Source organism: Temnothorax longispinosus, chromosome 5 (assembly GCF_030848805.1).
Source record: "Temnothorax longispinosus isolate EJ_2023e chromosome 5, Tlon_JGU_v1, whole genome shotgun sequence".
NCBI lineage: Eukaryota > Metazoa > Arthropoda > Insecta > Hymenoptera > Formicidae > Temnothorax > Temnothorax longispinosus.
In genome coordinates, this window is record NC_092362.1 from 13986468 (window position 1) to 14011661 (window position 25194).

The 25194-nt window shown below is 37.2% G+C and overlaps 5 protein-coding genes across 12 annotated transcripts; 3 read left to right on the forward strand and 2 right to left on the reverse strand.

Moving 5' to 3' along the window:
• Positions 1-198: 198 nt before the first annotated feature.
• Reptor (repressed by TOR) lies at positions 199-5739 on the reverse strand. Of its 2 annotated transcripts, XR_011732298.1 has the most exons (6): positions 3984-5739; positions 3391-3798; positions 2819-3307; positions 2611-2733; positions 2154-2337; positions 199-2043 (listed from the first exon to the last, which is right to left on the reverse strand). XR_011732298.1 is itself a non-coding variant. In XM_071779795.1 (5 exons), the coding sequence occupies exons 1-5, from the start codon at positions 4597-4599 to the stop codon at positions 2243-2245; spliced, it is 1731 nt and encodes a 576-aa protein (XP_071635896.1). In that variant the 5' UTR covers positions 4600-5739; the 3' UTR covers positions 199-2242. The 2 variants fall into 2 exon arrangements, 1 of the variants encoding a protein (XP_071635896.1); XM_071779795.1 differs by having other exon boundaries at positions 199-2337.
• Positions 5740-8334: 2595 nt separating this feature from the next.
• Vret (vreteno) lies at positions 8335-15768 on the forward strand. 7 transcript variants are annotated; one of them, XM_071779772.1, is made up of 17 exons: positions 8335-8474; positions 8643-8902; positions 9346-9400; positions 9581-9858; positions 10133-10165; positions 10217-10315; positions 10393-10525; positions 10729-10895; positions 11284-12753; positions 12866-13082; positions 13161-13337; positions 13413-13527; positions 13600-13793; positions 14076-14304; positions 14667-14833; positions 14918-15158; positions 15231-15768. In XM_071779772.1, exons 2-17 carry the CDS (start codon positions 8841-8843, stop codon positions 15407-15409), a joined length of 3816 nt encoding a protein of 1271 aa, XP_071635873.1. In that variant the 5' UTR covers positions 8335-8474; positions 8643-8840; the 3' UTR covers positions 15410-15768. The 7 variants fall into 7 exon arrangements, with proteins under 7 accessions (XP_071635873.1, XP_071635871.1, XP_071635874.1 ...); XM_071779770.1 differs by having other exon boundaries at positions 10133-10315; XM_071779773.1 differs by having other exon boundaries at positions 10133-10315; positions 13600-13682.
• Positions 15769-15874: 106 nt separating this feature from the next.
• On the forward strand, positions 15875-18630 carry LOC139813914 (oxysterol-binding protein-related protein 11). The gene is made up of 2 exons (XM_071779783.1): positions 15875-16614; positions 16727-18630. The coding sequence occupies exons 1-2, from the start codon at positions 16383-16385 to the stop codon at positions 17077-17079; spliced, it is 585 nt and encodes a 194-aa protein (XP_071635884.1). The 5' UTR covers positions 15875-16382; the 3' UTR covers positions 17080-18630.
• A 30-nt stretch (positions 18631-18660) lies between these two features.
• LOC139813911 (uncharacterized) lies at positions 18661-22157 on the forward strand. The gene is made up of 4 exons (XM_071779779.1): positions 18661-19346; positions 19707-19926; positions 20275-21114; positions 21909-22157. Exons 1-4 carry the CDS (start codon positions 19063-19065, stop codon positions 22155-22157), a joined length of 1593 nt encoding a protein of 530 aa, XP_071635880.1. The 5' UTR covers positions 18661-19062.
• On the reverse strand, positions 21376-25172 carry P53 (p53). The gene is made up of 3 exons (XM_071779781.1): positions 24716-25172; positions 24341-24590; positions 21376-23680 (listed from the first exon to the last, which is right to left on the reverse strand). Exons 1-3 carry the CDS (start codon positions 24817-24819, stop codon positions 22961-22963), a joined length of 1074 nt encoding a protein of 357 aa, XP_071635882.1. The 5' UTR covers positions 24820-25172; the 3' UTR covers positions 21376-22960.
• Positions 25173-25194: the final 22 nt, after the last annotated feature.

Consider the following 25194-nt stretch of genomic DNA (forward strand, 5'->3'; position numbering starts at 1 on the left):
ATCTCTTTTACACATTTATTAAATTTAGTTAATACTTCGCACTTTTCTTCCCTTCCACTCACCCTTTGCGTATTAAATTTCGTTAATTTTCTTCTACGTTAACATGTGGACCGTAATCTTTTAGGAGAGACATTTAAAATGTAATATTAGCATCACGCATTGCTAAAATGATGGACGATTGTAATAAAAAAAACCCGCTTGCCGTTCGCATGTTTTTTTTTTTATTAGAATAGAAATGATAATTCAACCACATCTCATTACATATTCTGATCAACTGATTCATCTTCGGGTCGTTTGCCGTAACTCGATTAGCACGATAAACGCCAGGAATGCACTCGCACGCCACGTGCAATTTTACGTTTTACATTTTACACGAGCGAGCGAGCGAGCGAACGAACGCAAAGCACATCATCGTAAAAGTATCGGGGTCATCGTCGGAACAATAAATGGCGCTTTTCTCACGAACGCGCGTATTGCACACCATGAAAGAAAAGAAAAGAATATTCTTGTTACACGCAACATTTCTCGCACGCATATGATTACGATGATATCGGAGTGACGTCTCGTGCTACACTGATATTACACACATTAAAATTTTGCCGACGTTACATACACAGCGAATGAAACCTACGGTGGTACCCCGCATAACAATAAATTAGACTGCATAACGATTCGATAAGGATTATACAACATCTGTATTTATATATGTATATAATCGTATGACTATATATCCACACGTTTCTTTTTTTCCTTTCGGATAATTACTATGATCTTTAGCGCAACTTTACATATACAAAAATCGATTAAAAAAATATTAGTACGAATATAATATGGATTAACATCTTGCATATTTAAAATATATGTATGTGTATATTAGTGATTAGCAAAATATAATTATAATTCTAATCGCGGCGTACACGTGCTCTAAACAATCGTCGAACAGAAGAGGCGTAGACGCTATGTTTTATATATATATCTATATATATCTGTCCTCTCTTCTTAAATTCTAAAGCAATGATATCCCACCTCGCGCCACGATTACAATCTTTCCACATACATTATTTTATCTTTATATATAATCCGGTATAGCGTTTCGTTCTGAGGTAGATCGAGTCAGCAAACAGCAAACACCTATGTAATTCAAAGCTCGTTTCTAAGTGCAACTAATGCACACATTCTAGATTTTTTTACTATTATGATTAAAACTACATCGTCTGAACATAAAAAAAAAAGATCATCAATGTCAATTCTTAGTATTGTTGCGTCAGCCGCCATCAATAATTCCGAAACCTTGATCATCATTAGTAATTATTCAAGAATGAAATTAATTATATCTATTTGGAAAAAATCGCCAAGATACATCTTGAACTGAGCAATGATCAGTATAATTAAATTTTACGTAAATTGTATTATCGTTCTGAAGCCAAAAGTTCTGCTGTGTGGTGCATATTCATTGTAATTTAACCCTTGGTTGTCACACCTCTTTTTTGAACATGCCACTCAAAAAGTTAATTTTTTATAATGAGAATTCTATAATGTTTAAACTTATTCTAGAATTTTTTGCGATTCACTTAAACTGTTAGTTTTTAAACAGCATACAGCTGTTTGAAAATTGGTTGGGGTCATTTTGATCCCGTGTGACAACCGAGGGTTAAAGAGTAAAGATTAAATTTAAAAATCACAACGTGTGCAACGCTGATTGATAATGGACATTGATGATATCCCTAATGTGTTATAATTATTAAGTGACATTCGGCACTTTTTCTTTGCACTTTCATCAGGATATATAACCATTCTTTTTTTTTTAACAATGATACATTTGCAGCTAATTTGTAAAAAAAAAAAAAAACATCTTTGTTTGCATAAATACATTATTGAAACTATCATATGTGATGCATGAAGTGTTATATACAGATTGACCATTATATACAATAGGCGAAAATGCAGATACTTTTGTAGAAAAAAAGTGACGATTTAAAGGTCTAAGAGATAAACCAATATACATATATATCAAGGTTTCGCATTTGCATCGATAAACATTTTCTGAAACAATGTATAAGATACTTGTTAATTATACATTAACCAATACGTTAACTGTAAGTCTGCTTTCTGAAGCATTCAACAGCAACTTTAAAGATAAAAAGCAACATTACCCTAGGTATGTATAGACATATAGCATATTTTTCCAAAGATATATACACGCGTAGACATAAGATTTATAGGAAAACGATTCGCTATAATATTAAAAATTATCGATGCCACCATCAGGAATACCGGCTCTAATATTATCCAACACTTTGTTTACAAAGTCTGTTGAATGATTTGCTATTCGCACTTCTGCAATCAAAAGAGTTTGCATATGTAGTAAAGTAATAATAACCACTAATATATGTATGAATCCTTATGTTTTATCTTTTAAGAAAATCAACGCTTGATATAAGCAAAGCTAAGTGAGAAGGTTAAATGGTCAAATTACGAATTATGTTTTATCAACGACCAAATTACAAAAATTACGTGTTATCTATATATTATATCTATGATACCTTTTATCTAAGGAATTATACATATTACGTATATATACGTGTAAAGAAAAATTAAGATATTACTCACTGGTAGCCACCTTGCAATATTTCTCCATTTGTCGTGTAAGCTCTTCTTGAGTGTCGCGATTGGATTCAGCTAATTTAGCAGCAAGCGTATGTTTAGCTTGTGATATACCTTGTATAAGACGTCCTGAAAAAAAGTATTATTCGTATTTTAATATTTCCCAAAAAGATGACGAATTTTAATACATTCTTCATTTCGACGTTTACTCAACTGTGTTCTGTTTCAAGTCCATGCAGTTTTATCTTATTAGCTTCATGTTGAGCCTTTTTCTTTAAGCGGCACGCCCGTGAAGCTAATTTATTTTTTTCTTTACGAGTTTTCGGCCTTGCTGGGAAAGGTAATTCGGAAACAGGTGTCATATCATTTATAATGCGATTTAATTTGTCTAACTCTCGTCCGATATTGTGAAGCTTGCGAGGATTAGGTGTAAGATCGTTCCCGTCGCCTTTCCGTGCCTTTCCACTGTGCTTAATTCCTCTAAGAGCACAATGAGGACTAAATACTGGATCAGTTGCTTCATTCAAGACGTGCGGATCTTCCAAACGCGCCCGCGCGATTAATCGCTGTCCTTTTGGTCCCTTCGCTTGAACGTTATATTGCCAGAAGAATCTTTCTTTTTTACTATGCCTGTCTTTTCCTAATTCTGTTCCTGCTCCTACTCTGTTGTTACTCTGTTCCTCGCCGTCACTTCCGCCTGTATCTGGTTTGACGAAATTTATTTTCATTATCTAAAAGATCATCAAATAATCTATAAGTTACATGACTATACAATACACAAACTACCATTATCACTGCTGTAATCATCGTAATGGTCGCTATCGTCGTCGCTGTCTTCATAGCCCTCGTCGTGGCTAAGAGGATCAATACAGAGTGGATCTGGACTAAGGGCACCTCCAGTACTCAGACTACTGGTCGATCCTGCCTCTACCAAGCTACCGGTACTTAAGAGATGTTGTCGTGGTTCCCTGTGGGCCCAGATTTGATCCAAATGTCCCATTGTCTGCGTTGGCGCAGACATAGACAGTCTCGAACTTTTAGGTTTACCACCTATCGTGGAGATATCTGCCTGCGTGGATATTGGATTGTTAAATGGATTTTCACCTCTTTTCATAAGTAACTCGTGTAAAGTGGACGATCCAAGAGGTCGAGTTACGGGATGTGGCGAAGTCGACGAGCTTGCTGTTGAACTACCTAAATGAGTTATAACACCGTTATCATTATCAACAAACAATAAATAACAAACCATACTTATGGTTTTATGGCAAGAACACGATACTAACATCATTATTAAATTCCCTTTTACTGTAACGCATCAAAAATGTCTTTGCGCTTAACGTTATTACTAGGTGAAGTGAAATACATTTGTTTGGATATACCTGCAACGTTACTAGTGCCCGGACTAGGATACGCAGTAGGACTAACAGCTTCCGCATTATCCACAACGTTGGAACCTCTATTTAAATTAAAGCCACACGTATTCGTATACGTGGGACAACTACGCCGAGTAACTCCAGATTGTGGAAAACTACTAGGCGCGAATCCCATGCTACTACTAAACAGAGAGCTAGTCGGAGCGGTGTATTCCATTTTTAGCGGCTGCACCCTTTCCTCGGGCAGCAATAAATCGTCGAAATTTAAATCTCCCAACAGGGTATCGTCGTTGGCGTTCAACTCGGCCAGAGTTGGACCCTGGATAAGCTCAGCCTTGTCAACTTGGAATATATCATCGTCATCCATCTTAAACGAGATGTCCATCTGATCTGGGTCCATCTTAAAGGAATAATCTGATTGATCGGCCCTCATGTCCCATCCGGCGGAGACCGCCAGAGGAGACGGCGAGAACTGAGCGTACGCTCCTCGCGGGGTGCCTCGGTGGCCTCCAGGTATCGGGACAGACGCCGACGTGTTCATCATCTCCCCGCCGGGCTCTTGCTTCACTACGCTATCCATCGTGCTAGCTAGCGAGAAGTCGCTGTACTTCGAGTCGTCCATCAGCTACGGATGTTGTGATGTTGACGAAAATCGTGGGAAGGCGCGCGCGCGTGCGAGCGCGCCCGTGGGCGCTACAAGGCTACGATTACTTTTGACGCTTAAAAAAGCGAGAGAGAGGGGGAGAGAGAGAGAGAAACTATTTCTCTACGAAGCGCAAAAGTTCGGGCAAGTTTGGGCGAAATGAATTGTCCCAAGATCGCGATCTGGATTCTCGAGTGACGGATATGCACCTATCGGTGCCGAACCAGTGCGAGCGACGATCGTTGCGCGTTGTTACGCACGTTAGTCCAGCGATAGCGTTGACTGTGTCACCCTGTAAATAACGTCCAGCGGAACGATAACGCGAGAAAGAAAAGAAGGAAAGGCGCGCGCGCGGCTTATCGGCCCGCCGAGAGCGAGCTGCACCGTTTCAGTTTCAGTTTTTTGACTCGTCGTCCGCACCTCGCGTTTGCTTTGGTTCGCCTCGTGTCGCACGATCGATTCGCAGCCCTCGCGCACGGACGAACGGCCACGAGCCACGAGGAAACGGCTTCTCCGTCTCGCGCTGGGGGACGGTGGAATTCGACGCTCGACGGTCCCGAGAGTCGAGGCCTCGGGGTAAATACGATGGCGACGGCGTGCAGCGTGCACACGTTGGAAATCACATATTGGTCCACGCGCGCATCGCGTGCCCCTCGTCAGCGGGCATTTTCCGCGGCTGACAGCATCGCGGTGGCCGCGGCGAGGCCAGGGGCCAGGCTGGGTTTCACTTTTTCTTCCCCCCTCGAAATCCGTTGAGTCGACCCGAGTCCGAGTACCCGACTCGGACCTCGCGGCCCTCGCGCTCGAGAGCTGGCGCGAGCGCGAAAATCCCTCGCGATCGCGCTCGTCCGCGCGCCTACGATCGCGCGAATCACGCGCCGAGGACGTCGCGTTGCACGTGCCAACGACTCGCGAGGGAAACGGACGAGAAATCAGGCGAGAAATCGTTCGGAACGCAGAGGAGTGACGACGTGTGTTGTTTGTTATTGTTTTGCCACGAGACTGCGGGGGCCGAGTGATCGGTGATGTTTGCATAAATAGAGGAACGGGTCACATGACACGTCTCGCGAACGAACGTCGGCCAGTTCCGCGACGCCGACCAATCGCGCGCCTCCGTTTCCCTCCGTTTCCTTCCACCTGTGCGCCCGCGCCCGCGCGCACCCTCCCGCCCCCCCACTCCCGGAGCCCGCGCAACCCGCAACCCGCAACCCGCAACTGTCCGCAGTCCGCACTGTCCGCAGTGTTTGCGACTCTGACGATCTGGCGCAGAATTGTTGTTCCGAATTCCGATATGTTATTTACTTCGCACGGCGCACGGCGCCGGCGCGCGCTGCCGACTCAAGTCAAGGACGTCGGATAATCGGATCGCCGGGCTGGCCGAGTTGACCGAGTTCTCGATCAGGGACCGTATTCTCGAGCCTGCCCTGGCCTGCCCTAATGATGCGACTTTCTATTTGAAAAGCATTGAATTTCGCATGCGAGTTTCATTCGGGGTCCCAGGGGCCCTATTCTCGAATCGTTTTCATGAAACTCGCATGCGAAATTCACAATGGTCGCATTCAGCAGACCAAGCCGCTCAATAGCAGTCGAACGTGCGTGGCTCTTACTTTTAGAACGAACCAATCAAAACACTGTGTTGATAAGACGAACTCAACAGTTGTGCAACAGTTGTGTCTGCTGAACGCGCCCAATGCTTTTCAAATAGAAAGTTGATGCATACGAAAATCATTAGGGCAGGCTCGAAAATACGGTTCCAGGGGCCAGGGGCCCGCGTCTCTAATGAGAAACGTATGCGTAAACTCTGCTCTAACAGAAAAGCTGCAAGCTTATTGGGTAAAAACTGTGCGATAGCCAATCACGTTGCAGCCTTTCTGTTAGAGCAGAGTTTGCGCATACGTTTCTCATTAGAGAATCGGGCCCCAGCCTCTCTGATTTGCGCGTGATCCGTGGCGAGGCATTCCTCTTCTCCTTTTTTTTTGCTTTACGTCTTTACGTCCAATCGCGAATGCTAGGTCTACAATGCGAGTCGTAAAGTCGTGAGTCGTAAACCACGGACACACAAATCGGACGGAAGACGTAAGCTCGTAAGAAATCCACTAATCAGACTGGTCGCTATCCCCTCTTCTTCCCTCTAAGGGCAAAGTAAACGTGGGCCGTGTAAGAAAATCGAAGTAGTTTCTAGTACTGTGGTACGGACAGCACAATACTTACTGTGCGGATTGGTCGATTTTCTTACGCTTACGTTTTTACGCGATTGATGTGTGAAGGCCTAGGGCGGCCTAAGTTCTGACTGTGTGGCTGATTTGCTTACTGCAGCTTGAGTGTTACTGCTTAAGTTTACGACACGGTGCCAAGGGATCCCCCCCCCCCCCACTTGAAGACGGACCACGCACACGCGACGTTGAGAAGAATACGCGACTGTGCGTGGTCACGTCTTACGACTCGCCGTGTAAACCTAGCAGAACATGCAAATGGGACTTGAGATTCCATCGATTCTCGACATTCTCGTTCGAATTTCCTCCGTTTTTTTCTTCTTTCGGTTTTGGACGAATGCTCTTTTTTACGTCGATCTTTCTAGCGATTTTTTCATTCGTTGACCTGACACGACTGTCTCCAATGAAATGTGAAGGAAAGGATTCTCGGGACGCGATTGGTCGACATAAATCGCGGGCTGGACATGAGATACAGGCCGATCAAGAAGACCAGACAAGGACAGAGTTTTTTGCTCGAGCATTGTCGAGCATGCTGAAGTGGAGCACACCTTGGAATTTGAAATGCTGTCTCTCATATCGCACAGGAAAACCTAGCGCGCATTCCAGTTAATATATATTTTAGATTTTAGTGTTCTAAAAGGCCTACTAGCTGTTCGTTTTAGCTGAACTTTGTTCAAAAGCTAGTTTATCTTTCCTCTTTTTCTTTTCACGTTGGAGAGAAAAAGAGAAAAGATGAACTGTGCTACAACTTCAGCTAAAAAGGAACAGGCCGAACGTGAACACGTGGTCACGTAATAAATTTTGAATGGCGTGTTTCCACTGAACGTAGCTGTACGTTGTACTACACTCGATTGTTGTATTGATCGCGCACACGATACGAATAATAAGAGTTTTGCCATAATAATTATCAGTACGATATTTTCCCGCTAAAATGAATCATTTTCGTTGCATGATTCTCGAAATTTTCTTACGGTCCTCGCAATAATGATATGCGTACCGCACCTCGAGGGATTAGAATGAAAGAGAAAAATGAGAGCCTTGAAACAGAATACGCCGACTACGAGGAAAAAGATAAAAGGCTGCTGAGCTAATCACGTCTTGAACGAAACTTATATCAATATTACGTCATTCGTCTTGTATGTACAGTCGCCGCCAATGATTCCTTTCCTGGGATAAGGGGGGAACATAAGAATACCTCAGGAAAGGAATCATTGGCGGCGACTATAGCTTTTGCCATGGCAGTACATCGCGGGTTTTCGCATCCGCGTTACCCGATGCAACGTGAGAAAGATGCAACGTAATATGTCTAACACATGACGAGATATTGTCCTCTGGGCGCCTAAAAGTCGCGTTCGTTCGTTCTATTGTTTCACTTCGTCGAACTCGTCGAAGGGCGTTGGTTTTGATTTGAGTGCAGAAAGTGCAGCCGAAAGGACGAGCAAGAACCGACGCGGTAGCCAATCAACGTACCGTTTTTTCGTAAGAACCAATTTTATTGGCTACTACCCCTTCCTACCGCGTGGCGAGCGTGTTTCAGCAACCTGTGTGCAGGAGGCAGGAGTTCCCAGAACCAGAGTGGCGTGCGTGTTGTTGCGTCTCCCGCTATTTCTCTTGCCTCTTCGAGATTCATCCATTCGAACCGTTCGTACCTTTCTTTCGTAGACGCTTTTCTGTTATAGTCGCGGTTGCACGGCGCACGGTTGCGCGAACGTGTTTTGCTCTACGGCTCTTTCCCCGCGCTAATGGTTTTTTTTGTTTACGTATTTCTGGCTTTGCTTGCATCACGTTAACGTTGTACCGGTCTTGCAGGTCAACCAGTGTCCTTCAGTGTTTATCCTGCGGCCGCGTGCGTGAATATAATACGCACGCCGTCCAGTTGCTGTTGTCTGAGCAGTGGAAGAACGGCCTCCTGTGGAAGATTATTATTCTTCCGGTACTTGTACTACGTATTGTAAATCTGGAAAGGATTTTTGATCCTTTACAACTTTGCAAACGTGTGTGCGCAATATGGCGTACTTCGATGGCTTCGATGGTGATAGGAATGCCGAGCAAATGCCGCTTGTTGATCGGTAAGAACGAAGAAAGCATAACGTGAATAAATGAATCTGCTTGGAATGGCACGTTGCATTATCAAAGAGAATCATATATTAACGTGTATATTGTATATTAAATATTTTTGTAATATGTGCTCTTAGACTTTGTGTAACTTGAGAAGTGTATATCTGCTAGGCTGCGGTCCATTTGATGTTACAAGTTCTTCGAAGCGTTCTTTTTCTTCTTTCTTTATTGAAAGAAAGGAGAAGACGGCTTCGAAGCATTTTTTGCATCAAATGGACCGCAGCCCTAATACGGTGATATGTATATGTATCTTTGAAATTACAAAAATACCATGTAGTGCATGGCTTCCCGTATGCTTCTTTTAATTTAATTCCATATCTTCAATGGGGTGATAAGTTGTATAAATCTATATCTTGCAGACACGTTTGTTTTATATTTTTAATTTTATTTACAGGATGGACACAGAATACATGATACATGTGGCAAGTTTGCCACGAGAGTTAAATCAGGTATGATCCATCAATCTATTTAGTTGTAAATTATAATTATTAAAACATTCTTTGTTAGTAACGACTTGATTCACAACGTACATATTGTTAGTCATACTTTTGAAATCAATATTATATATCTATATTTTTGAGATTAACATATCTATTTATTTAATAACATGAAACGTGATGATCTTTCAGGATGCCATCAGAGATATTTTTAGTCAGTATGGTGAAATCACTTCAATTTTCTACCCTCGTAATGCTGCGTGGGCTTTTGTTACGTATGGAAAATATCGTGACGCTGAACTTGCTATACGAGAACTCAATAATAAAAAACCATTATATCTAAAAGTATCACTTGCAAAGGAGACATCTCATACAAAGAAAGAGCAAAACGTAGATTTATCTGAAACTCTTGAAAGACCAAAAGTAGTAAACACTGCAGATTTGCCGCCTATTCCCAAGGATATAAAATAGTAAGTGTTATCAACATTAGCACGTATTGAAATATTAAAATGGTTACGATCAAATATGATCCAAATTAATATTTAAGCATGTTTTATCTTGGTTTTTTTTTGTACGTATAAGTAACGTGTGTTATAAATTATTTGAAAGAGATATATGATATCAACCACGTTTCAAGTAATAGAAAATATTTTTTATGTTAAATATAAATCGAGAATATGTGTATATATTTTTTATGTATATAGTGTGAGAATGTACGCGTATATAATATATATTTAATTTTAGTCGGAATATGGGTCGTGGACAAGCGATAAATGAAATCCGTAAACATGTGTTGCCACAACCAGTGGCAGTACCATACAGATATGTAGACTATGGATCATCTTTGCCTTCAGTCTCGCAAACACTTGGCGTTCATGAGTTTGAGGTCGAAGATCCTTATGCGAGCACAAATCAATTATGGACAAGGTATCACGGTTCAACAAATACAATACAATGTAACAACTGTTTAAATTTACTGTATTTTACATGGCTTCTTATTTCAGGGGTGTGATAACTGTCACGCCAGATGGAAAAAGACACGTTTCTCTTGGACGCGGTTATACGATGTATGAATATCCAGAACCATATCCTAAGATTGAAGAATGTATTTCAAAAATATACGAACAACGAAAAAACGTACGAAATTACGCAGATATAAGATTAATATTAAAGTTAGAAAAAATGTGTTACATGTTTAGTACATATTGTGTTTATATACGTTTGATTATATTTTACGTATAATATATGTTGAGTTATTTGTTCCATTGTTGAACGTGATTTAACTAATGATATAATTTACGTTGGAGAAATAATTGAGTATTAATGTTTATTTTTTGCAGGGATTATATGAATATTCCGAAGATAAGCTTAAGAATGGAGTACAAAACTGCTCCGTTTGTTCCACGAAAACAACTAAACATTGTGAAAAATGCCGTACGTATTATTGTAGCAAAGCTTGTCAATTGGAAGATTGGCCACGACATCAGGATGAGTGTGAACGTATTCCGTAATTATATATTTGTATTAAGTTATCTATATTTGTATATTTAACTTTATTGTAGTTTAATTATAACGTAAGTTAAATAAGTTAAACAACTTAGTAATTATAAATTAAACTAATTATAGTTAAATATAAATCATACTTAAATTTATGCAGATCAGTAAATAAAATTTTTAGATATGCAAATTTATATCTATACATAATTTTTTAATGCTAGTTTTCTTTCACAAAAATATTGTTTGCACATTAATGTGATTGTTCTTTATTACGATTAAGTAACATAATAAAGTAGACAAATTCTATATTAAAAACCATATTTACTTCATTTACTCAGTCCATTGTTCCAGTGTTATCAATCACAACTAAACTTTTAGTTATAAATTTTTTTTCACAGGGCATTAGTGGAAGAACCGATTGGTGGTATGTCATCATTGAAAATTAATCAAGATGTAAATCAAACAAAAAAGACATCAGTACCAAATATAATTAATAAAACTGCTACATCTAGTGATGTAAAACTGCGACGGCCCAATACGATTAATGCAGTGCAAGTGGAAAACTCGAGTAATATGAATACAGACATGGATAAGAATAATACAGATGTTACGTATAATTCTGTGAATAATGGAACTCAAGATAGATATTCATCTGGTCAACATGATAATGATATAAATGTATCTCAAACTAAAATGACAGATCAACCAGTAGTAAATGTTACAAACACCAAAGAATTTTCTCAACAACATCGATTGCGTAAATATGACAATACTAACGAGAGTACTAATCAGTCGAGAAAAAATAATGAGTGCTCTCCAAAATCTAGCTCCACTGACCAAAGTCGTCATAGTCGTAATTATCAAAGTGATTCAAACAGAGCTACCCTTAACAAAGAAAAATATTATAATAGCAATGTAAAAGACAAAACTTACAATAATGACCGAAATTGGCCTAAAAAAAATGGCTTCCAAAGTGACAAAAACTCTGCTTGCTATAATGGCAGAGAAAATGCCAATAGACCAGGAACTAGTGCTTCCCAAAATAACTCAATGAACAACGGTTTTTATAAAGATACACGTTTATCAAAAACAAAATTTATAGCTGTGGAAGTTATAATATCTCTGGGTAATGGTGAATATTGGATAAACAAAGTAGATAATAAAAGTGCACTTTGCAACTTAGTGTCGGAGTTACAAGATGTCGTAAAGAAATCACATAAGATGCAGCCGATTATCGGTAAAGTTTACGGTGTGCTCTATGGTGATACTTGGTACAGAGCTATGGTAACATCCCTGAATCCTACTAAGGTCATTTTTATTGACTATGGTAACGATGAAATATTGAAAAAGGACGATGAGACCAGAGATATAGGAGACCTGGTTAAAGCTCCAGAATTTGCTAGAAAAATTCGCTTGACGCAAGGCACAAGTGATAGGTATAGAAATCTACAAGCAGGCGAGACCATTTCTGTTAAAATGTTGTCCATGGATTCTGACAATACGATAATAGTAGAAGTGCAAGAACAATCGGAAAGTTTATCTTCAAGTACAACAGAAAGTGGGTCAACTGGTACAGTGAAAAAGTTGATGCCACAAAAAAATGATGAAGTGTCATCAAATAAAAGTACAAAAGCTTCCACCGTTCAAATACCTAACGTCTTGGATGCTTTGGCTGATTTGTTGAAACAAGAAGCTGCTTCTGAATTGCAAATTGAGGGCTTCATACAAATTTATCCAAGTTCGGAAAAGAACGTTTACCACGCAATTTTGGGCCCAGATGTTTACAGTACCGAAGTTAAGATGATTTGGCTTCACCTGCAAGAAGACTTAAAAGACTGCTTAAAAGAACAAGCAGATATAGATTACAAGTACGTATATGTATATATATAAAATTTATAAATATATACTATCAATTTTTTAATATTTACTGTATATCATTAAACATAAATTGGAATAAATAAAGTATTTTTTACTGTTTAGGCCGAAACCAGAAGAGTTAGTTTGCGGTAAGTGTTCTGATGGCTGGTACAGGGGATACGTTTCGGTATGTCCCAAAACATCCAAGTTGTCCATTCGTGCAATAGACGAGGCAAGAATTAAACCAGCAGATAAAATTTTGCCATGTCCCAAAAAGTATTCGAATATTTTTGCTCTTGGAGTTATGTGCGAAATGAACCATTCTGCCATCGAATTGCAGGTAAATACCTTTAAAACATTTTATATACAGATATAGATACGGATACAGATACAGATTTTTACTTTGATATGTTAACAGAAGGATGATACATCATACTGGTTCAAAGCGGTCTTGAATGAGAAGAGTTACAATCAAGAAAGTCTTAAGATAGAAATAAGGATAAACTCTGAGGACTCTGAAGTGATACAGGCTGTGGTGAGGAAACCCACAGTGAACTCGCCGATTCCTATTAAAATATTAAAAAGTGGATCTAAGGTTTGACATGTCAACGTCAGTATATTTACCGTCAATGTGTGGAAATTTCATTGTTTTTATTGACTATGATTTCAGGTATGTCTTACAAGTTATCGAAATCATTATTTTATGTTTGTACGGTCTTTAGACGAGGAAGAAGTAGAATATTACAACAATGTTATGCAAACCGTCGCACAATATGCACAAACAGGTAAAATAACTGATTAAATAATGTAATGAGATAAATTGATAATTATAAATTATTTTTTCTACTTGATTGCAGCACCGCATCTACCCGAGCCTCCAGTTCCTCCACAAATAGTAATTGCACCATATAATAATGATGGCAATAGTTATCGTGCAATGGTAGTTAACTTGGTGGAGAATGATAAAGCTAGAATAGTTTACATCGATTTTGGCAATATAGCCATAATTGATATAAAAGATCTTAAAGTCATGCCAGCATGCGATTTATTGGTATTGGTTGATATACTTGCATGCTAAGGGTATATCCAGACAAATTTGCATAGCGCTTAAACATGAGCATAAGAAAATTGATCCATATACATGTGCATAAAGGAATGGACCACTCCATTTCCTTACGCATATACTTATGCACCTATGCAAGTTTGTCTGGATAGGCCCTAAGATGAAAAAATTATACGTTATATTATTGAATATCAAGATGCCCTAAGACAATAAAAAATATATACGTTATATCATTGAATATTAAGATAATGTCAATATGTGTTTTTATAGCAACATTGCTGTACTAGAATAACTTTAAAAGACATTCCTCGTGACGTACCCAGCAACTCAGAAGTTGACCTTTATCTTCGCAATTTAACGGGCAAAGAGGTGCCCCTGGTATGTACATATGAAGGTACATCACCCAAGGATGGAGTTCGTTTGACGATGCTTACAGGGGAATGTGTTAATGATAAAATAAATCAGCTATTAATCCCAGGATGGAAAAAAGAAAATGATGGTAATGATAATCACAAATTAGACAAGATTTTTAGAAAGTAACGTAACATATATTTGTTTCTCATCACAATTTGTTATACAAAGACTTTAGATCATGCTGCTACTTAAGTCTGCCTTTCAATATGACTCTCTTAATGTGAGGCACTTGAAAGTTTTAGCGTGCAAGATAATTATTTTTATTCAATGAACATTGGTTGATAGATCAATTAAATATTACATTCTTACGTTACAGAGATATATTACATTACTTTTTCTTTATATTTCACGTACCTTGGCCATTTTGATGTATATGTTTTGTTATAATTTATAATTCTATACATTTTACAAAATAAGAATTATAAATTTATCATTTTTCTTATACAGACAACACATGCTACATGATAAATGATATTGAAAGCGCAAGTTTAGGACATGTAGGTGAAACAGTAAATGCAGTGATACTGTGTAAACAGGATACTGGAACTATGTTCATGATGAGTCCTGTCGATGCTGAATTAACGGCTCACATCTCTGATGTGATGCCCAAGATGGTAAATAATGTGTTATCATGAAATATTTATATGTTAATGCATTTTTATTGCATTATACAATAATGCAATTTTATTTCGTTGTAGTTGAAAGAGTATTGCGAGAAAACGGAATATTATATACCAAGAGTGAACGAATTATGTTTGGCGTTGTACGAGGAGGCATGGTATCGAGCCGTATGCCTCAATCCTAAGGAATCGCACACGACATCTGAAATTTTATTTATTGATTGGGGGAACACAGAATCAGTGGAGCATAAGAATATAAGACTGATGCCTAAAGACTTTATCGTACCTAAACCATTGGGAATTTTTTGTACGATTGTCAGTAAGTATCAGAGTTATTGGTAAGTTAAAGGATACGATAAATCTTATAAACTTATCTATTGCTTTATTATAGATTTGGCACCAGTTGACAGTAATGGAAAATATTCAGAAGCCGTACAGAAGAAAATAGACGAGTTAACACAAGATTACTCGGCCATCAAGATTAAAATTGTAGAACTCATTGAACACTCCCATATTAAAGTCGAGTTACCAGAGGTTCGCGACGCGTTAATCAAAAGTGGTCTCGTGTAGTCTTCATAAACATTTTAATTTACATATAATTTTATAGATTATGTGATCTTGTGCAGGATTAAGACCATTTTTGATCTTAAACCGTTATATGGTTTAATTCTCTTCATTTATGTATTTTAAACAGTGGACAGTTACATATTTGAGTATTATATTTGCCTATTACATATATCTTTTTATTTGACAACTTCAGTCTGCTGTTATCATGTTTTGTTTCTCAAAAGAACAGTTTTATTTCAATGTATTATGATTATGATTGCAAAGACAATCTTATTCTTTTTTTTTTTTTTTTGCTACAAATATTTAGTTTTAAAATGGAAAAAACTTTTGTATTCTTAATAAAAAAATGACTATATAACGTCTATCATGGAAATGTCTTTCCCTACATATTTATTGACGATTTAAATTATTTTTGTGAGAATTACGAAATCTATGGCTGCGTTGGGAAACTTCACCCGAGTGCACACGAGTATCCCAGCGAGTTAGAAAGAGAAGGGAGTATACTCGGGTGACGTTTCCAAACGCAGCCTATATATGTAGCATGTATTTTTCTTGTAAAATCTGAGTCATATTTTTTTTTACTGTATCTCACACATACAAATTATCTATTTGCACGTGATCTCGCGTCGTTTGTTTTCTGATCACCTCCACATGGAGAAAGAGGAACTTTCAGTGGAAATATTTTATCGTTCGAGAGATTGAAAATTGAAACACCGAGCTGAGAATCGAGCCCCTGGCCCTGGTTGCGAGTGAAACAATGGAATATATAATTGTACTTGTGTAGTACGTACAACACGTATTCACAATGATAGAATCTTAACCCTTTTCTTTCTTTTTTTTCCTCACGACGACCTAACCTCTCTCCGAATATCAGCTGAGCACGATCGGCTCTGGCTCAGATGACGCATCTCCCACGAGATTCTTGTTGTTCACCTGTTGTAAGTAAAAGGCTTCCAAGAAGCGAGAGTGGTAAACGATGAACGTGCAAACGAGGCACCCTTACGAGGGTTTGTTGCACAAGTATACAAATGCCATGAAAGGCTGGCAGTACCGTTGGTTCATTTTGAGTCCGGAGACCGGCGAGCTACATTACTTCCTTAGCGAGTCTGAGAAGAATCAGAGGCCACGGTGTTCGATATATCTAGCCGGAGCTGTAATAGCCCCCAGTGACGAGGATTCCAACACGTTCACCGTCAATTCCGCTACTGGTAGGTCTATCTAATAGTAATAGTAAACCAAATCTGATTGCTGATAGTTCCTCTGATAATAAATGTGAATGTTTGATTCAATTTGACTATTGAGTTTCCGATATCCTTCCAGGTGACATGATCAAATTACGGGCCACAGATGCACGAGCACGCCAGGAATGGGTGGATAAGCTACGGGCAGTTACAGAGATGTATACTAGAGCGATAGCTAGCAGCCATCCCCCATTGCCACCAAGAGAACATTCTGGGAATTCGAGTAGGAATCCTGTCGTTAAGCTGGAAGTGTTGGACGCCTTTGCCAATTGCCAGGAGCACTTGCGGAAAGTGGAGAAGCACAATCTTGCCCTAGCGCAATCCATCGATAACTCGGATCTGCATCTGGACTCAGACCTCTTAGTTCTCAAAGCTATGGCGCACACCACTTTGCACACGCTGGGCCAATGTCTCAATATATTATATCAGTAGGAAATTTATTCATATTCATATATTTTTTACGCTTATCTATATTAAGATCTTTTATACCTGCTAATACGTAAGATTACCTTCCCCGTTGCGCAATATTCATATCATTTTATTTTGAACAATTATGTAGTTATCCACAATTAGGGCTGACTTTGAACGTACACAATTAAAGACGAGATTGATACCTCTTGCCATTATATCTATCGTAATATTTTTAATAAGTAAATGTTGAATAACAATTGATTTTAAGTAATTAACTAATTTAAATAATACAACAAGGCTCGCACGATTAGAAATCACCTAAATAACAAAGGTCTAAGAGCCGTGACAGGATGTTCGGGTCGATAATAATATTTCTGTGTGAATTTTTATATTTTAACTCAGTGAACTGCGCGCCGAATATTTTTCGATCTTGAAACACAGCTCCAGTTTTGCCGGAACAGTAAATCCACATACTTAAATCGATAATCGATTTAACTAATTGATGCTGATCAGCATCCCTATAATTATAAATCACCGTAAAGAAATTGAAAGAATTTATTACGAAAAATATTATCTCAGCCAGGAAATATGTAGATTTACTGTGCCGGCAAAACTAAAGCTGTGCTCCAAGACCGAAAAATATTCGGCGCGCAGTTTACTGATTTGGAATATAAAAATTTACACAGAAATATTATTATCGACTCGAATATCCTGTCACGATTCTTAACTCTTTGTTATTTAGATAATAACTATAATTTAACTTTTACAAAAGTAGTTAAATTTTTTTACATATTGCAAATAAAATGCTAATGATTAGTAGGCCCTTATGCTATTTTTCATTCAAAGGGAATGAAATTATTAATTTTCACGAAGGGACTACAGTTTTCTTAAACTTGTCCTATTGAATTTTAATAATAGATTCTTTTTTTGAAAGTTAATCAGTATATTATATCACTGCATAATGAAGACAGTAATATTTTTTATGTTACCATGTTTTTCTACGTTTGATCTTCCTACAGTCGCGTATTATGATTTAATTACACAATATATTCAATATATATAAATTCCTCTCGACAATGCATATAGAAACGATTGCTGTTTGCCATTTCAATCTGGCTCTGCCAATGACAATCTCGATGTATATTCTTCCAATGTAACAATACCACATAAGTGAAAATTGCAAGATATATATACTACGTATTAATTCTATTAGAATGTTGTACAAAACATACATGTGTATATATAGATATATCTAGGTTTTATTAAGCGAAATAATTATATATAATACATTCCCCTAGACTTATTTGCTTCATATAAAAGCTGATTTCTTACGATCAAATGGTGATAGTCAAATACGTATAAAATGTATTATTGCGTTTGCCTGTGTTATAAAAATGTATTATAAAGTTTGCGTTATTACGATTGTTAACGCAATCATTTTTATAAATTAGTACATGATATCATTTAATTTTTGCTTTAATTAAAGTATTATTCAATTTCCACATATTATAAAGACTGCCATGTATGTACATATTATATTTAATTGGAATATAATGGTTGTAAGAAATGTAATTTTTATTGAAAATATTATTTCTAAAAAAAGCATCGATATATTAGGATAAAAGGCAAACGACGTGTGTCTCATCGTAATATGACGTAAGTTCCAATGTCAAGAGCATGTAAATGGGTGAAGGTAAACAAGCGAGTGACTTTTCTCTTTCGCTAAGAGATCAGACGTGGTCCAGTGCTTCCACGGCAGTACTGCTTTTGCTCAACGAGCCTCGAAGATCAAAACTGAATTAATACGTATCGACCGATTAAAGTCGATGGATAAATTGCAAATTAATTCTTTATTATATATGAAAAGAATTTCGAAATATTTATCCGAACGAAATATTTATACTCCTTCGTCGTTAAAAAGAATTCATTGAAGAGTGAAGTTAAAAACTGAACTAACTTGAAGTAACGTGAAGTAAAACTTTTGCCCCATATATACATATAATAATGAATAATAATAATAATAATAAAGTGCGAAGGAACATGCCGCATTTCTCGTATCCCGAAGTCCTGACGGAAGCGGCAGGTGTGAAGATTGTAACATCTCTGCCCATAGAGGATGTGAATCTACTTCCGCCAGGAAAGATGGTCCTTAAAATGCGGAAAATCAACGTGGAATCATATATGCATGGTAAATCTTGCGGATTTCACTTGACCAAATCGAAATGGGATCCGTATCCGTGGGTCGGCTATGTCGAGAATAATAGTCCTGCCGACCTAGCAGGATTGAAGTGAGTTTTATTTAGTCTTTAAAACTATCGAATACTTATATCGTGGATATATGAAAGAGTATATATAAAAGTCCAATACATATATTACATTAAAAAATATAAATATATATTTCTTTTGTTAAATTATACATTGATATGAGATTAGTATATTGTGTTACAAGTGCTGTAAGATGGAAATTGGACGTGCGGAGTGGACGCACGAGCCGGAGGCGAGTGCGATCACCCGCACGTCCAATTTTCAACTTAACACACGTGTTACACACCCTATTTTATATTATATTAAGAACCACGTGTATATTTTATATAGCACCAATTAATTTCACATTTTATTCAAATCATTTTCTCGTTATATTCCATCAGAGCGGGCGATTGTTTATTGGGCGTTGACGACACCGATTTGTTAGGACTAAAGATCAAAGACGTCGCTACTTTAATTCGTAATGAGGAAGGTGTTCAAGATATAAATTTCCTCATTTGGAGATACACGCATCAAGAAGATGAACAGAATGATACTAGGCTAGCCCTGAAGGGTCCACTTCCAAATGTAGCCAGAAATCTTGCAAATGCATTATCAGGAACGGTGCGTATGCATTCTATAACTCAATATCGGGACCATTGTTTTTTCTTTTTATTGATCATTTATTTGTTCAGTGGCAGATTTATTACTTCAGAAATATAACCTAGAATTATTAACTCCTACTATCAATCTTCTATCTTTAACAACATGATTATCAACCATTAATTTAGGAGGCTAATGATTAATAATCCAAATTTAAACTGTAAGCTATAATATACATGCTCCATTCCCTCCGTCCAGAATAATAAACTTTTAATGTACCAATAAATAATAAAAGGTTTTTTTTTTAATTTTGAGTGGAGCTCATCTAGAAACTGTTTCAATATTTTTCATGAAATATTTTCTTTTTAGGTTCGCGCCTTAGAATGTCCGATTTGCTTGGAAAGCGCCGCTCCTCCGGTCTCGCAATGCGTTCACGGCCACATCCTGTGTGTCGTCTGCAGGCCGAAGACGACGCATTGTCCGGTCTGCAGAGTCCGGCTTGGCCAGGGCCGATGCCTTCTCGCAGATAAATTACATAGAGCACTTCGCGATGCCTTCAACATGGACAATGCCAAGGCACCCGTCACAACCGATCGTTGTAACTTACATGACCAATTGTTCGGTAAAAGTAGCAAGAGACAAGAGACTCCGGTCGTAAATCAGTCAAAGAATAATTGCACCACGTTGAAACCGAGGCAATTCTTATTGGCCAGATTGTTGCTCGGAGGCAGAGAAAAAGCTGCTTCCGTGGATAATCTAACTCGAGCATCTGAAATGTCGAAAGAAGCTGCGATTCCTAATGGAATGACAGACACCAACAATTTACCCGTGCGATTATCCTTGAACGATCGCGCCAAGTCAGCCAGTACCGGCGAGCTGTCGAGAGACAACGAAGTTCATGTCAATGACGCTTCTTCGCAAATTGTCGAATCATCCGCGATGAATGTCAGTCAGCAATCGCTGAGTCTGCCCCGGACGCCGATCTGGGGCGGCTCTACGGATTCTGTGTCTGGTATACAGTTGACATGTCCGCTTTTGGAATCTTGCAGAGAAGTAGTGATGTCTGACTCGCTGATGGAACATATCAGAATTCACGCGGTGCCGCAAGTTCATTTTTATTCTGGAAACGCAAGGATCCCACTTCCACTTCCTTTCGGACGTGACGCTCTTTATATATTCCATCATGGAAACAATATGTTTTTTTTCCAGGTATAACATCTTTAACACGAAACAATTTCCCTCATTTGTGTGAAGGCGATATTTTTCATTCTTTTATTTTAATCCTTTACGGTAAAGTGTCCCTCTGCAAAGAAATCGATAAGAGATTATAAAAATTCGATTCAAACAAAGTTTATATCATTACATTATAAGAGCGTTTCAATTATACGTATCTGTTGGGGTACAGAGAAAGAGTATTTATTTCTTAAGTTTTTTTTAATATTTCATTCGGATTAAATATTTATTTCAATGTATATATAAAAAGTTTTATTTATCTGAAATTATAAAGTATAAAACTTTGTCCAATACAATCAGTTAGAATTTAATGTTATCAATCTTAATATTACTCTTATTATTAAAAAATATTCGTACATATTGATATAAAAATTGTACATCCTAGAAATAGATTATATTTTTTGAAAACGCAAACATTAAAATTTAGATCAAACACATAAATCATTTCTTATTGATTCATATTTATACGCATGCAACAAAAATGGAACAAGAGAATATATGAGATAAAAAATGTGATCTCTCTTTACATAAATGTGGTAACATACATGCACACACAAATAAATACGAGATTAGATTACTTTTATCTGGCACTATCAAATTTTGAGGATATCAAGATCTACTCCACATAGTTAAAATATTACATATCATAATGTTATATAATCATATGTCATTATCTTGGAAAACGCTTTGCGTTATGTAGTTGACGATATACGAAAATGCGCGGAATATTTATTTAAGAGATGTAAAAATCACATTTTTTTTATGTATAGTACGAAGAGGAAATGGCATGGATGACATATCCTCCTAAGAAGACGTGTTTAAATAGCATATGGGAATGGACATTGCACGCTTGGGGTGACAATGGTACAGAAGTACAATTGCGAAGACACGTGGCGAGTCTCGAGGATACTGCAACGTTGTCTTCACAACATATTGCTCCATTGCCAAACGCATTACTGTTGAAGACCATTGAAATACAAATGTCAGAATATGGAGCACACGACAGATTATACATGTGAAGAAAAGCTATATCGGTTATTTCTAACAAATTTATGAATTCTAACGTAAAATATATATTAAAAGAATTAATCACAAATCTATCACGAAAAACCTATTACGAACAAAACTATTTATTTATCATTGATATGATGATTTAACGAGTGATAATACATCGCATTAATAATCTTGGAAAGGTATGAGTATTTAATACTATCTATGAGGTATGAATAATTTATTTAAAATCTTAGTGAACATATGGAGAGGTAAAAACCACAATAGTGTAAGTCAAATTTTTAAAAATATTTTTTCGTGTACATAGATGCAATTTATATATTGTATAGATCGCATCTATGCACGCGAGAAAAAATTAAAAAAAAAAATGGACTTACACCACTATGACTTTTACTCCTCGATATATTAACAAGTAACATGCAGTATTCTAAAATTTGCGAGTCAAAGCGGTAAAGTCAAGTTTTTGAAAAAGTAAGTAACAAATGTTGATAAAAAACTAACATAATTATATAGAATAAAAGATATTTAGACATATTGCAGATATATTTACTGCTTATAAAAGAACATACACGAAACAAAAGTTCTGTCAAGAGCGTGTTTCATGAGAGTGTTCATGTAAAAATACTGATATTGTTATCAACTTAATATTACTTAACATTCATAATAAAATTAATACTTCATACAATTAATACTTAACGAATTCCATTCTTTAATAGATAAAACGCAACCGTTAATTAAAAAATGCACATTTATAACATGCATACTGATAAGATATAAAACTTGGTCATATATGGTTTTCATATTAATCATCTTATGGTATTTGATTTAATATGGCATCCATATATGGTTTAAAAACGTCATGTTGACCGGTTTTCGCAGCTTGACCGGCCATAATGTCATACGCATAATTATAAACCGCTAAATAATTCTCTTTTCCAACGATATTTAGTTCGACTTTATAAACATGCTTGTCATAAGACATCTTTTTATTCGGTGTTAAAATCTTTCGTTTAACGGATGACAGTGGGTCTTCACCATATTCCGCCTCATCCTTTTGTTTGTCTCGTTTCGGACAACTACAAATTCTTATTACTATTGTTCGACGAGCTAAAGTTCGATTCTGTTCATTTTCTAAAGTGAATACAAGCTCTGTAGCTCTACGATTCATACCGGATGGGCAGCTATTTTTGCAAAAAAACTTGAAGCACATTGGCACATACTGCGAGCCAGCTTCGGGTGTACAAAGCGGTGTTAAAATAGAAAGATATCCATCTTTCTCTTTGTAGATACTTGAAGCATGATTAACGCAATGGACTACATGTTTAATTCTGCCTTGTTCCATAGTTTGATTAACGTGGTTGGTTATTGCTGCGTGATTGTAGCATCGTTTTACTGGATCACTTTTATGTTCGTCCAACAGAAAAACTAATTCTGTACGTAAGAGTAAACCGGGCATAGCTGGCTCCCATGTAAATCGTAAAGGTAGTACCTTTTCCATTTTGATATATAATTTTTTCAATACCTCAGAGTACTGTATGCAAAGAAATAAACAACATAAACTTGTTAATCTTATGGTACTATGTAGAATGTTAATAAAGAATTATAAGTATAAAAATTATAAAATTTTAATTTGCAAAATAGTTTAGTATGTATCATTGTTAAAAGAAGATTATCATGCACACTTAATACATTTAACACTAATCTATATAGTACACAAAAAAGCTTACATCTGCAATATACAAAATCTGCTTAAACATGATTCTGATATAAACATAAACAGGTCTGATAATTTCTTGTATAAAAGCTAAAGTCAAGTCTAAGCAGATTTATGTACTTTTTACAGCACATTGACACAACTAATGGTTAAATACTGAAACATTTTCAAACAAGATCTCTTACTCTCATCTTCCTTTACCATACTTTTATCTCCTCACAATTTCACGAGTAATATTTACAATTGTTCACAGTTTATATGGAATATCCCATGCAAAAATTACATTAAACCAGGTTTAAAAACTAATGGCATTTACCATCAAGAGGCAGAATTGATCTGCAAGTAGGTACATATTATTTGATAGTCGACTTCAATCTAACTCAACAAATAAAAAACAGTGCAGTTTAACATAACTTTCCTGCACACGTACAAGATCTGGATTTAATACATGGTTTATCATACAAAAAGTCTACCTACCACCCAATCCTGTCCATTGCTATCACCAAAGGTGAACTGGAAATTCAATGGACAACCCAAATAATCGTTGTATAAAGCTGGGTACTCTGGGTAGTAATGTTCTCTATCATCATCTTCTATTTCCATCTTTCTTTTCAATTTCTTTTCCACAGCCACAGAGATGTTTGCAGACATGGCGAATGTGTCAGGTTTCTCTTCCATGACTTCTAATTCGTGTATATTTTCCGGTACTACTGGCAGAGTACCTCCGCTTTGAGAAAACAAACGAAGAACGAATTTAATCGAGATCACTTTATTGTGCGAAAGAGTATGTACACTCGTGATACAGAATCATGGACCGGCATAAAAAGCGAATATTAAACAAAAATTACTTACAAGGATGTCTCTATATCTTTGAAAGTTTCTTCGTCTATCAATGCAGATTCCTGAGAATCTGAATAAACGCTCACGCCAGTAGTCACGCCGTTCACGCCTAACATATTCGCAAATTTTCAGTCGGATTGAAGAACGAAACAACCATGTGACTGACGCAATACGCATCCGCCATCCGATTAGGACCAACTGAACATTTCCTTTGTTTCGTATGATCGAGATTCGAGATTCGAGATTCGAGATTCGAGAAAAGTCTTTCTAAGACAGCCAGTTTTGATTGGTCCGCCAGTTTTGTCAAAAACGAGAGAAACAAAAAGAGACAAAGGGCCGCGTTCAGCAGAACATAATGTTGAGTTCGTCTTATCATTTTTATCAACACTCTGCGTTGCGTGGTCAACTGCTACTGAGCGGCTTGGTCTGCTGCATGATGGTCTGCTGAACGCGCCCGATATAAAAAAGAGACAAAGAAGAAGATAAAAAGA